This window comes from Canis lupus, chromosome 24, assembly GCF_003254725.2.
Source record: "Canis lupus dingo isolate Sandy chromosome 24, ASM325472v2, whole genome shotgun sequence".
NCBI classification, from domain to species: domain Eukaryota; kingdom Metazoa; phylum Chordata; class Mammalia; order Carnivora; family Canidae; genus Canis; species Canis lupus.
Genome location: NC_064266.1, coordinates 37,990,256 through 38,003,023, shown reverse-complemented (window position 1 = coordinate 38,003,023; position 12,768 = coordinate 37,990,256). Strand labels below are relative to the sequence as shown.

Here is a 12,768-nt window from a genome sequence, read left to right as displayed (position 1 = left end):
TTTTTTTTAGGATAAAAGGACAACAAAACTATTGTTTTGTCCTAAAAAAAAGGACAACAGTTTTGTTAGAGTAAACTCAAGCTACAGAACTTTTGCTTGTGCTCACTTGTAACCACAGAAAGCTTATCATGCCAGAGATTACCCCATATCTACCCATCCGGACCTGGTACGAGTCATTGGGCAGAGAGACACTATTTCTTTACCATCTCATTCTGAATGGACTGCTGAGAATCCTGTAGAATATGGCACTTTATTCCAAGGGAAGATTCTTTGAGAGGGTGGTGGAAAAGGTACTGGGGAGAGATGCAAGGGCAAGGGCAGGTTAATGTCCCATTGGGGAAGTACCATGTTATCTATCTTTTGCTGTGTTTCTCTTTGCAAACCCAGTGACAAGCACCAGCATCAGGCTCTAGGAGAATCTTAAGGATGTGGGTGCGACTGGATCTGTGCATGGATCCTCCTGATGCTGGAGAAGGCCAGGGCTTACGTTCGCATAGCCTTTAACCTGATACGAGCCCTGCATAGCTGTGTCCTTTGCAGGTGGATGCTCTCTCCCCCCTCCAAGGGTTGTTGTCTGTCCTTTGGCATCTAAACTCCTCTACAATTGGTGTGAAGTGCTCACTCTGTTTATTGTGAAAGCAAGATTAACCCAGCCCTTCTGATAAATTGAAATGCAAGTATCGAAACCAATAGGCCCTGGTGCCGAGTATCTCTACTGACCCTTTCTCCCACTTGATAACCCACAGTGAAGTTTTCTATCAGGATTGAAATGTATGAGGATGATCTTTACTTCAGTAAGAAAGATAATGTGTCATCTCCTTCCGGATGTATTTCAGACGTCTTTCCAGTCTTTCCAAGGTCCGGTCATCCTTTTTAAATACCTGCAATAATACAAAAATGTTTAATCAGCTATTGCTATGCAGTACCCCTCTTTCCCCCAAAGTATTAACTAGTTCTGATCATCGTTGTGGCATCGTTTTCCTTCCACCCAGTTAACCTCAGGGTAGTTTCCTATCTGAGGGATTGCTAGGGCAAAAAGATGCACGTTTCCCCATGTGTTTGCAGTTGTTGGCGTAAGCGTGCATTATATCTGGTGCGTCTTTTCTCCACCCTAATCTTTGAAGCTAATCCTCCAGTAGGTTGTGATGTGAGCACACCACTATAGTCCAGTACACTGTCTCTGTTGAAGGAGCATAGAGAATAAGCAGTACAGGTGTCCTAACTCAGTCTTTTGAAACCTGCCTACCTCTTCGCATTTCCCTTTATGGGTTCCCTGTATTCAAAGCTGTTTTTCAATACCTGATGGGAAGATTTAAAGGAATCTCCACTTCTCCACCTTGAACTGTCAATGGTATCTCAATGAAACGGGGAAAAAAAGAATAAACTTTCATATTTCCTCCTGACCCTCTGCCTTCGGTTGCACTCCCAGAACCAGTTTGAAGACCGTCTTCTGGGAAAGGAATTATTGCTTTGCATGGGGTTGTTGGCGTTTGCAGACAGGGTCTGGGGAGGTTGGAGTCGGCCCCTCTCTCCAGGTTGAGTTTGTACCTTGTTTGGCCGGCAGAACTGGCCTAAAAGCTGTGCAGAAGGGGAGGGCAGTGTGGGGAAGATGGTGGTTCCTCCTGTTAATGTCTGGCAGCACCTGGTTGAGCCAGGTGCTAAACCACAGCATCAAGGAAGGTGAAATGCCTGCCTGTTTACAGGAAGCTCTTCAGTCATTTCAAAGGCAACCCTCACAGCAATACGACCTGCTTACAACGCAGTAGGTGGCTTAAGCCCAAACAGGAAAGCTAATGTATGCATGTCTGCATACATAGAACTTCCAGAAACAGGTGTCAGGGGAAAGGATGGGTTCCTGAGCTAACTGGCTGGTCATTTGGGAAGGAAGTTCAGGTCAACACTTAGCCTGGGTCCCCTGGGGCAAGGTCATTTGTAGGACCTCCTACCTCATCTGCAAAATGGGGAGAATTTGATTTATAGGATTGTAGAATTAGAGGATTATGGTGAAGTTAGACAAGTTTGAAAACCATCTGGGACATGGGAAGCATTCAGTATGATAGCAGCCCTTGTCTCTCCCATTTGGCTCAGAAAATCGGCACTGTCTTTAGGCAGAGTGTGTCCCCACTCTGGGTCAGGTGGATTCTCAATTCAGTGTGTTGAGACTGAGGGGGTCACCTGGGTCAGGAGATGCCCAGCAGTGGGCAGCTCCTTTATCTTGAAGACAATGTAGCTCATAAACCGGAGGGTGTGCGTGTGGTGGCCTCTTTCCTCATTCCCTAATTGGTTGCATTAAAAGTGTAAAGAGCAGGGGGGAGATACAAGATAGTAGGGGTAATTCTAAGGGTGGGTTTCTAGGTGTCTTCAGAATGGCTTCACATAAGCAACAGGGTTTCAGCAGGGTTTACCAGATTTCCTTGGTTCCTGCATGTACATTTTACCCCCCCCCCCCCCCACTACTGCCATCAACACACCCTAAGCATTTCCTTGGTGTTGTGGAAGTTCATTCTGAATCTATCAAAAAGCTGTATTTGGCTAAGTCCATGTTTCTGACCTTGAGTTAAGTTCAGATCTGAACACTACAGCAGCAGGTTCACACCTTTGCTTCTTGCTTTGGTATCACTCCCCCATTTTGCAGTTTCTGCACCCAAATGTATTTAAAGAGGGCACTTTTTCTAGTGGAGAAAGCCTATACCTTTTGCAGAGCCTTGATCCTACCAGTTCCCCCAGTTCTGTTCTCTTTATTTCCAAACAAAATCATGAAGCAAATAAGGAATGCCTATTTCTTTTTTTTTTTTTTTTAAGATTTTATTTATTCATGAGAGATACAGAGAGAGGCAGAGAGAGAAGCAGGCTCCATACTGGGAGTCCAATATGGGACTCCATCCTGGGTCTTCAGGATCACACCCTAGGCCAAAGGCAGGCGCCAAACTGCTGAGCCACCCAGGTGTCCCTGACTATTTTTGAAAAAATAAATTTGCTGTTTATTGCTCTTGCATAACAAATCTCTTTGGCATTGATTTTTTTTTTTTTTAAGATTTTCTTTATTTATTCATGAGAGAGACACACAGAGGCAGAAACACAAGGTAGAGGGAGAAGCAGACTCCCTACTAGAAGCCCGATGTGGAACTCGATCTCGGATCCCAGGATCACTCCCTGAGCTGAAGGCAGATGCTCAACCACTGAGTCCCCCAGGCGTCCCTGGCCATTGATTTTTATTTGAAGTCACAGGCAGTACATTATTCATAAATGGCAGAGAATGTCATATATCTTTCAGAAGTATCTAAAAGTAAGTGAATCTTCAGTTGAAGGAAGTATAAATTCAAAAGTGAGTTTTTAAAGAAAAGCCTAGGAAAGGTTTAGATAGAAAATTAAAGTACATTTTGCCATAAAATGTAACTGTCAGAGTGGCATGACCCCAAATACAAATTAATGATCCTATTGAATTTGTATTTTTTTAAATTAAGGTATATTTCACATATTAGTGTCCAGCATAGGACATAATGATTCAGTATTTGTACTTTGTGAAATGATCATAGTAATTAGGAATGCCCATTTTTATTTTTTTATTTTTTAAAGATTTTATTTATTCATGAGAGACACAGAGAAAGAGAGGCAGAGACAGGCAGAGGGAGAAGTAGGCTCCATGCAGGGAGCCCAACGTGGGACTCAATCCCGGGACTCCAGGATCAGGCAGGCCCTGGACCGAAGGCGGCGCTAAACCACCCGGGCTGCCCTCTTTTCTTTTTTGAAAAAATATTTATTCATGACAGACACAGAGGCAGAGGCATAGTCAAGCTCCTTGCAGGGGACGAGGGACTCAATCCCCCAATTGGGATCATGTGCTGAGGCAGAGGCAGATGCTCAACCGCTGAGCCATCCAGGCGTCCCAAGGAATGCCCATTTCTATTTTAAAAAATGGATTGGCTTTCAAAGCAACCAGTCTAATATGCCCAAGGAAACCATTGCTTTTGGTCAAGTATGACTGTTTTGTAGGGATTTATGATCTTGCCACACATGAAAAACTTCAGAATTTTGCCTAAAACAAGCCCCCAAACCAATTAAAGAAAAAAAAAAAAATCCTAGGTCCCGTATCACTGGGCTGTAATAAAAGACTATTTCTGAATATTGAAAGAAAAACGGAGCATTAGTTAAACTAGGCCAAAATCGGGATAAGGAAATTTACCTCTCAAAAAATGACTTAACAGTTATGATATTTTAAGATAAAATCTTGCAAATGTGTTCAAAGAAGCATCAAACTCTGTGTAGTCAAAAGTGGGGGCCCCCGGGTTGCTCAGCTGGTTGGGTTCAGGTCGTGATCTCAGGGTCCTGGGATGGAGCCCCGCAGCACCAGCAGCACCAGCACCGGGCTCCCTGCTCAGCTGGGAGCCTGCTTCTCCCTCTCCTGCCTCCCGCTCTGCCTGCCTGTGTGCTCTCTCTGTATGTCAAATAAATAAATAAAAATTTTTTAGAGTCCAAAGTTTTTGAAAGTGACCCTTATGGGAGAAGAAACCTCCCAAATGACCTGCAGAACTGCCCCTCTGTCCCCTCCCCTATTACTTCCACCCTCCAACCTTTTGTAAACAACTTACTTTAAGCAGAGTGAGTTGAATCGTGTTCTAAAGACTGAGGTATGAAACAAAGATGAGCTTAATTTTATCCTGAGTGGATTATTGTGGGTCTTTAGAAGCTATGAAACCTGCTGGTACACGCTCTAGCTATTACCAGCGTTGAAGACGCTTGTCTTCTTTTTCCTATTTACTTCCCATAAATCAGTTTTGGGGCTTCCATTTTTGTTTTCTAACATTTGCTGATAACTCTGGGGAAAATTATTTCCACTGACTTCTCGAAATGTCCTGAGTTAATTGACATCTCATCTTCATTTTCTCACATGGCGAGGACCCCAAAGAATGAGGGGAGGAGACGCTCATGGAATTTTAAGATTGCTACTCTTGGGGATTGCAGAGGCCAGTGAAATAGGGGGGAAGTAGGAGGAGGCTTAGGTGGCCAATTTTCTATTTTTATCAAGTAAGGATGATTAACAACAGTGCAGCAAATGCCTCTTTCACATCCACGTGGCATTTTACACTCTTAAAACGTTTACTTGTTGATTTGCTATCTACTCTTAATTTAAAAAGGGACAATCATGGCTCCTACAAATATAAAAGGACACATGATAAAGATTTTACTAACGGATGTATAGCTGATTCAAAGGAGAATCAACCCCCAAACCACAGGCAATCGGGGATATTGAAGTGAATTTACAGAGGTGGAAAACACAGTATCCACAGGGCAATAATCACTTGCATTCCACTGAATAAAATTCATTTGCATTTCTATGGGCAAGAGTCATGGGTATTACTGTGGTTTCTCAACAGGGTTGTGAAATAGCTCAAAGACAATGAAAGGCACAGGTAGCCTGGATAATAACTTCTCGAAACCAGCAGTCCTGGAACTGGGGAGCAGGCATTGTGTGTACCTGTTAACTGTATCCCCAGCGCCCCGAACATTGTAGGTCCTCAATGAAGATTACTTGAATGAACGGATGGCTGGTTAGATGGATGGATGGATGGATGTTCTGTGGAATTTCCCCTAAACTCTCTTGTGTCTTTTTGGAGGTAAAAATAGTATGCACAAGTCAAATATTAAATCCTAGGTTGATACTGTTGCTTCTGGAAAGCTCTTAAGGAGTTCTTATTTTAAAAACAGAGTGTGGGGGGGATCCCTGGCTGGCTCGGCGGTTTGATGCCTGCCTTTGGCCCAGGGCGTGATGCTGGAGACCCTGGATCGAGTCCCACATCAGGCTCCTGCATGGAGCCTGCTTCTCCCTCTGCCTGTGTCTCTGCCCCTCTCTGTGTGTGTGTGTGTGTGTCTGTCATGATAAATAAATAAAATCTTAAAAAAATAAAAATAAAAACAGAGTGTGTGTAGGGGTGGGGGCGGTGGGTGTGGGTGTGAGTGTGTGATGGGATGGGGAGCAGGAGATTAGTGTTAGAGGCACAGGCTTACGAGAGGTTTAAAAATTATTTAACCTCACATTCTAGAGTGGTGGTTCTCCACCAGGGACGATTTTGCCCTCCAGGACATTTCACAATATCTGAAGACATCTGTAGTTGTCACAATCGGGCGGGGCGGGAGGGACAGGGAGCTGCTGCTGACAGGTAGTGGAGAGAGACCTGGAATATGCTAAACATCCTACAATGCACAGGAAAGCCCCCAGGATAAAGGAATATTCAGCCCAAATGTCAATAGCGCCAGATTAAACAACTCCATTCTAGGGAATGCCTAGAGCATTCACCCAAAATCATTCAGAGAGAAGATTCTAGACACCCAAAGAACATCATTTCTTCTCCCCGCCCAGCTGGAGTTTACCCAAAAGATTCTTAATAATTCTGAGTTCCGGGGGGGCCGGGTGGCTCAGTTGGTTAAGAGTCCGGCTCTTGATGTCAGCTCAGGTCATGGTCTCAGGCCGTGGGTTTAAGCCCCACATGGGCTCCATGCTCAGAGGGGAGCTGGCTTGAGAGTCTTTCCCTCTCCCTCTGCCCCTCCCTGCTCAAGCTGTCTCTCTCTAAAATAAACAAATCTTTAAAAAAATAATTCTGAGTTCCCATGTTCTCTGCCTCCATATCATCTATGGTTGTGGCCTTGACCTCTTGTCTACTTACTGCCAACATGGTATAAACAGCAGGAGCCAGCTTGGAGATCTATGTAAACAAGGCTTCATGGTGGCGCTGTACTGAGATCTCAAAATAGATTATGGCCTCAGCCTACCATCTGTTGGTGGGGTTGGGTGGCCTCTATGCACCTCAGTGTGTCTGCTTTCTGGAAAGCAGAGGCTGGACTAGGTCGGCTTATCTGCCAAAGACCCTTCTGTTCCAGGTATCAGTATCAGGAGCTTCCTGTACTCAGGGCTTGCTGGATGGAAAGGGCTCTCAGGGGTCACTAGAGGAGGCTGTTCCTCTGCAAGCAGAACCCCGAGGTGACCAGTCCTAGGACCATGGGGAGGAGGCAGGCCTGGGCCAGGAGGAGGGAAGCGGTGTCCTGCTGAGTGGCACCCCTGGTTCCCCTGCCATCCAAGTACTGCCCTGTCCTCGGCCTGCTCTCCTGGACCTGAGCACTGCTCTCAAAGGCCCCAGGGGTCTCTCTCCCACCTCTTGCATCCAGATCTCTCTCAAGATGAGATAAAAGCTTTTAAGTATCTCTCTTCCTGGGGGTCGCCTTGCTGAAATCTTGAAAAGTGTCTTCTCCAATGCTTATGAAAGTGTACTAAAAAAAATTTGGAAAACACAAGAACAATAAAAATTGTCCTTTTAAAAATATTTTATTTATTTATTCATGAGATACAGAGAGAGGCAGAGACATAGGTAGAGGTCCTTTTTTCTTTTTTAAGATTTTATTTATTTATTCATGAGATAGAGAGGCAGAGACATAGGTAGAGGGAGAAGCAGGCTTCATGCAGGGAACCCGATGTGGAACTCGATCCCAGGACCCTGGGATCACGCCCTGAACAGAAGGCAGACACATTCATTCAACTGCTGAGCCACCCAGGTGTCCCTCATCCTTCTTTTCGTAGGAAAATGTTATTACCTCTGGAGAGTAAGAGGGGGCTCCTTGGTCTTTTAAAAATTACTTATTTAGGGGTGTCTGGCTCAGTTGGAAAAGCATGCAACTCTTGATCTTGGGGTCATAAGTTTGAGCCCCACATTGGGTGCAGAGATTCCAAAACCAAACCAAACCAAAAACCAAAAAAACTTTAAAAAGAAAATAATAAAGGGATCCCTGGGTGGCGCAGCGGTTTGGCGCCTGCCTTTGGCCCAGGGCGCGATCCTGGAGACCCGGGATCGAATCCCACATCGGGCTCCCGGTGCATGGAGCCTGCTTCTCCCTCTGCCTGTGTCTCTGCCTCTCTCTCTCTCTCTCTGTGTGTGACTATCATAAATAAATAAAAATTAAAAAAAAATAAATAAAAAAAAAGAAAATAATAAAGAATTATTTACGTAAAAACATTGTAAAAGTGATACACGTTCACTAAAGAAAAAATAGAATAGATAAAAACGAGGAAAATTGTAAGATGCACCTGGATGTACCACACTAATGCAAGATGTTAATGACAAGGGAACTGCTGAGTTTGGAGCAGGGTGGGGTAAGGGGGTGGGGGATGGGAAGGTGGGGGGGTGGAGTAGATGTGGGGGGGTATATGGAGCTCCTGCTATCTGCTCAAGTGTTCTCTAAATCCCAAGCTACCGAAAAAAAAAAAAAAAGTCTATAAATTAAACTAGATTTTAAATATCTACCTGGAATCCTTTTGTCCAGAGACAATCACTGGATAAATACTGCGGTGCTCATTCTTTAATTAGGGAAAAATAAGTATATTCTTAGCAGTAGGGAGAGGAGGAAATTTTTTTTTGGAGGGGGGAGAGGAGGAATTGTAATAGCAAACCTTCCATGAGGATTACCACATGCGTGCATTGTGCTAAGTGCTTCCTATTCCCATGACCGCACTGAGCCCTTCCAATTCTGTAATAAGCCTTACAGAGTGCTTCGTCTGTGTGGCCACTCTTCCCATTGTTTTATATTTACAATTAACTCACTTAATCCTTGCAACCATCCTGTGAGGCTTGTATTATCCCCCACTTTACAGGTGAGAAACCTGAGGTCTGGCAGTTTGGAAGTTGTCTCTGATTCTGTGGTTGGGAGGTGGTGAAAGTGATGTAGGGTCTCTGATGACAGAGCCACTGCTATTACTCCAGATTTTAGAAAATGAGAGCTTGGAGATACCTGGAATCGGGATTAGTAGGTGGCTGGAAGTGTCCTGATTCAGCTGATCCTGGGAGGCCCGTTGTCCTGCTTCCTGGAGCGTGAAACGCAAGGCCCTGGAGCCCAGCTCAGCGCCTTCCTAACCACATTGCCTTGTGCAGGCCACTCTGAACTTCGCTTTCCTCACCTGTAAAATGGGTGTGATTTAGACCTAGCTGGCGGAGCTGCTGGAGGATTAAATATGGGACCCCATGCACGTTTTAGGTGCATGATAAAAACCAAAGCTCACCTTTCTCGAGCCCCAGCTGTGTGGGGGACGCTGGGTCACAATCTCTGGTCTTTTCTGTGAGCCTGTGTGGTGGCAGAGTGGAGAAGAGGGCCTGGGGTTTGTAGCTGATGTGAGGTGGGTGGGGATCAAGGGGGACTTCCAGGGGAGCAGGGGGGGGACAGGGTGGGGCCTACTTTGATGCCATAATCAGTGTATCCAGGTGTTTACATTTCCTCTACCTCAATAAGCATTTATTGAGTGTTGACTGTGTGCCATGCCATGTGTCCAGCACGGTTGCAGATCCGGGAGAGAAAGCAGAAAGCAAAGCAGACCAGTCCTGTTGGCCAAACAATGCTGCCTCCCTTCAGAAGTGCAATGCAGCACCTCTAGCCGCCTGCTTCTCTTCATGAGGAGCTTCACTCCGACATGAGATAAGTCACACTTCTCGGTTTGGGATCGGCCTTCCTTCATCCAGGATCCCAGACACATACCTAGTGGCTCATAGCAGACACATTAAAACACACCCATATTCCATGTGAAATCTATGAAGTGTGACTACTTAAGACTTTGCTTTAGTTACAGCAGCGTAGGTTACAAGGTTTTACACTTTGAGGCTCTTCAATTACATATAGATTTTTAATTTCCTCCTTCCTGTCTTTCCTTCTGTCATTACGACTCATTTTCTGTTCTCAAAGGTTTTTTTTTAGATTTTTATCCTTTTTTTTTTTTTTTTTTTTTAAGATTTTATTTATTCTGAGAGACACGGGGCAGGCTCCACGCAAGGGAGCCTGACGTGGGACTGGATCTCAGGTCTCCAGGATCAGGCCCTGGGCGGAAGGCCTGTGCTGAACCGCGGAGCCACCCAGGGATCCCCGGTTTTCAGTTTTAACAGGCACTTGAAAGTTAATGGGTTCTAGGCCCTGTGTGGGACAGTGTGTGATGTGGGTCTGAGTGGAGGAAGTCAGGTGTGTGCGTGAGATTCTCAGCATGCTTGAATGTGTCCGAGTGACAGACGGGCAAGTGTCAGCCCCAGAGGTAGCTGAGGAAAGGAGTGTGTGCACGTGTGTGTGATTGTGAATCCCAGGGATCCAGGTGGGAGCCTGAAGGTGGGAGATGGTAAATAAAGGATGGTGGGTGAGGGGGTCTGAAAGTGGAGGGAGGTAGGGTGCATGTCTCTGTGCGATTGTGATTCTGGGGCACATGTGTGTGAGGCCTAAGATTCAGGATGGGTAGATGAGGGAAACCAACAGCAGGTGAGTGTGGTAGGGTGTCCAGGTGTGAGATTGTGTCAGGGTGGGGTGGCAGGGTGTGTGTGCGTAGGTGTGCCTGCATGATCCTGAACGTCAGCGAGGTGGCAGGGTGAGTGCGTGCAGGTGTGCATGCGTAACCGTGGGTGTTGGGGAGTGCGCAGTTGTGCACATGTGACCGTGGGTGTCGGGGAGCGGGGTGGCCGGGTGTGTGCGCAGGTGTGCACGCGTGGCCGTGGGCGTCGGGGAGCGAGGTGGCCGGGTGTGTGCGCGCGCAGGTGTGCACGCGTGGCCGTGGGCGTCGGGGAGCGGGGTGGCCGGGTGTGTGCGCAGGTGTGCACGCGTGGCCGTGGGCGTCGGGGAGCGAGGTGGCCGGGTGCACGTGTGGCTGCGCGTGGGGGTGACGGTGGGGGGCAGGCGGGTGGGCACGAGCTGGCGGCCGCGGGGCTCGCGCGTGGAGACGACGCTGGCGGCCGCAACGGGGGCTGCGGGGGGGGTGGGGGGAGCGCGGCCCGGCGCGTGCGTGGGCTTGGGGCGGCGGCGGCGGCGGGCGGGCGCGCGCACGGCGGGGCGTGGGCGGGGGGCGCGTGGCCGGTGGGCGCGCGTGGGGGGCGCGCGGCGCGGCGCGGCGCGGGCGGGCGGGGGGCGGGGACACTGCGGCGGCGGCGGCGCGGACAGGGCCGGCCGCCCCCCGTGGCAGGCGCGGCGCGGAGCTCGGGCCCATGGTGCGCCCGTGTCCGTCGGTCGGGCCGCGCGGCCGGCTCCGCGCGTGGCCCGGCGCTCGCGAGCTCGCCCCCTCGCTGCGGGCCCGGCCCGCCCGCTGCCGCCGCCTCCTCCCCCGGGGCGGCGCGGTGCCGGCGGGCGGCGGCGCGGAGGCCGGAGCGGGCGGCGGCCCGGGCGGCGCGGGGGGCGCGGCGGCCAAGGCGGGCGGCGCGGGCGACATGACGGACAACATCCCGCTGCAGCCGGTGCGCCAGAAGAAGCGGATGGACAGCAGGCCCCGCGCCGGGTGAGCGGGGCCCGGGGACGCGGCCGCCTTTGTCCGCGGCCTGACAGGTTGGCCGCGCCCGGCGCCAGGAGCCCGCGGCCGGCCGGGGGGGGTGCCCGGGGGGGTGCCCGGGGGGGGCCCGGGGGCGGGGCGGGGCGGGGCGGGGGGCCGCTCCGGGACCCCCGGGACCCCCGGGACCCGCCGCCCACTCTCCCTCCGAAGCCGGGAAGCGGACCCGCCCGAGCGCTGTTTACGCGCGGAGCCGGGCCGGGCCGTGCCTTTCCACCCTTATTGTTTCCTGGTTGCTCCGGGGCCCCGCGGTTGCGGCCTGGCCCGCACCCCACGGCCGGGCGCCGGGACCAGCCCTCGGGAGCCCCGCGCGCCCGGCTCGCCGGCCGGACCCGGCTCGGCCTCCTCCGCAGCCCCGCCGCGGGCTCCCCCGGCCGCGCCTCCGCGTCCCGGCCCGGGGAGCCCCCGCCCCCCCCGCCCCCCCCGCCCCCCGGGCCCCGGGGGGATCGGGAACCGGCGGCGCAGGGGGCTGGGCGGGGCCCCTCCGGGTCGCCCGGGGCACTCGGATCCCTCGCACTCCGGGAAGGGGCCCCTGGCGGGGGGGGGGGGGGGGCGCCACCTGCTGTGCCTTTCCCGCACCTGCGGCCCGGGGCAGCCTGCGCGGAGGTTCCCCCCTCGTGGAGAGCAGAGCCCGGGGAGGGTCTGCGCCCTGCCGACCTCCCGCGCCCAGGACGGCAGTGACCTGTTGGGACCGTGGCGGGGACTGTGCCTGCGACTGACTTACCTGGGGGCTGCTTAGGATAAATGCATGTTCCCTGGCCCCAGCCAGGCCCCTGCCAGCCCCTGCCAGGCCGCCAGTCGGTAGTTCTTGGGGGCGGGGGGGGGGGCCTGGAATGTGCTTTTCCCCGGGGCCGCCCAGGTGAGGCTGACGTCCCAGCAAGGCTGACCCCGGCCGCGGGGCGGGGCTGCGGCCTGGGGCCCGCCCTGCCCCTGAACATCCTGCAATCCCGGGGCATTTCCTTGTGGCCGCCGCCGACTGCGGCGTCCGGGGCTCGGTGCAGGGGATGGGGAGGCCGAGCCCTCGCGGTGGCTAGCTAGCTTCCAGCAGGTGTGCGTGGAATTAAAAAAAAGAAAAGAAAAAAAGGAATGATTCCAGCTGCCATTTTGTGGGGTCTTTGTCCCCGTCTTCCTTGAACGTTCTGAAGGGCCCTGTGGGTGTAGAACCGAGGAGGAACCGAGCTCAGCGAGGTTAAGGACTGCAGGGGAGGGAGATGCTGCAAAATGGAGATTGAACCCAGAGATGCACCCCCGCCCTCCCCATCTCTGCCTTCGCTGTTCTTCCCCCCCCTTCCCCCCCGCGAGTTTTAATCCTGATACTCAAGGCTAAAGAATGATCATTAACTGGAGCTCTATGCCTGGATGGTGGCTGCGTGTAGTATACACGCTCATTAATATTTTGATGAATTTGTGTGATGAGTGGACTCAAGTCCTCTAGTTATTAA

At 51.1% G+C, this 12,768-nt stretch overlaps 1 protein-coding gene and 1 long non-coding RNA gene across 2 annotated transcripts in view; one reads left to right on the top strand and one right to left on the bottom strand.

Moving 5' to 3' along the window:
- Positions 1-56: 56 nt before the first annotated feature.
- On the bottom strand, positions 57-9,236 carry LOC112674127 (uncharacterized). Its single transcript, XR_003145237.3, has 3 exons — positions 9,044-9,236; positions 8,776-8,941; positions 57-881 (listed from the first exon to the last, which is right to left on the bottom strand). It is a non-coding gene; the product is annotated as an uncharacterized LOC112674127 (long non-coding RNA).
- Positions 9,237-11,122: 1,886 nt separating this feature from the next.
- ATP9A (ATPase phospholipid transporting 9A (putative)) overlaps positions 11,123-12,768 on the top strand; it is a 132,783-nt gene continuing 131,137 nt past the window's right edge. The window contains exon 1 of the mRNA XM_025470424.3: positions 11,123-11,278. Coding sequence (XP_025326209.1) covers positions 11,211-11,278 — 68 coding nt within the window. The 5' untranslated portion in view covers positions 11,123-11,210. The remainder of the gene's footprint in view (positions 11,279-12,768) is intronic.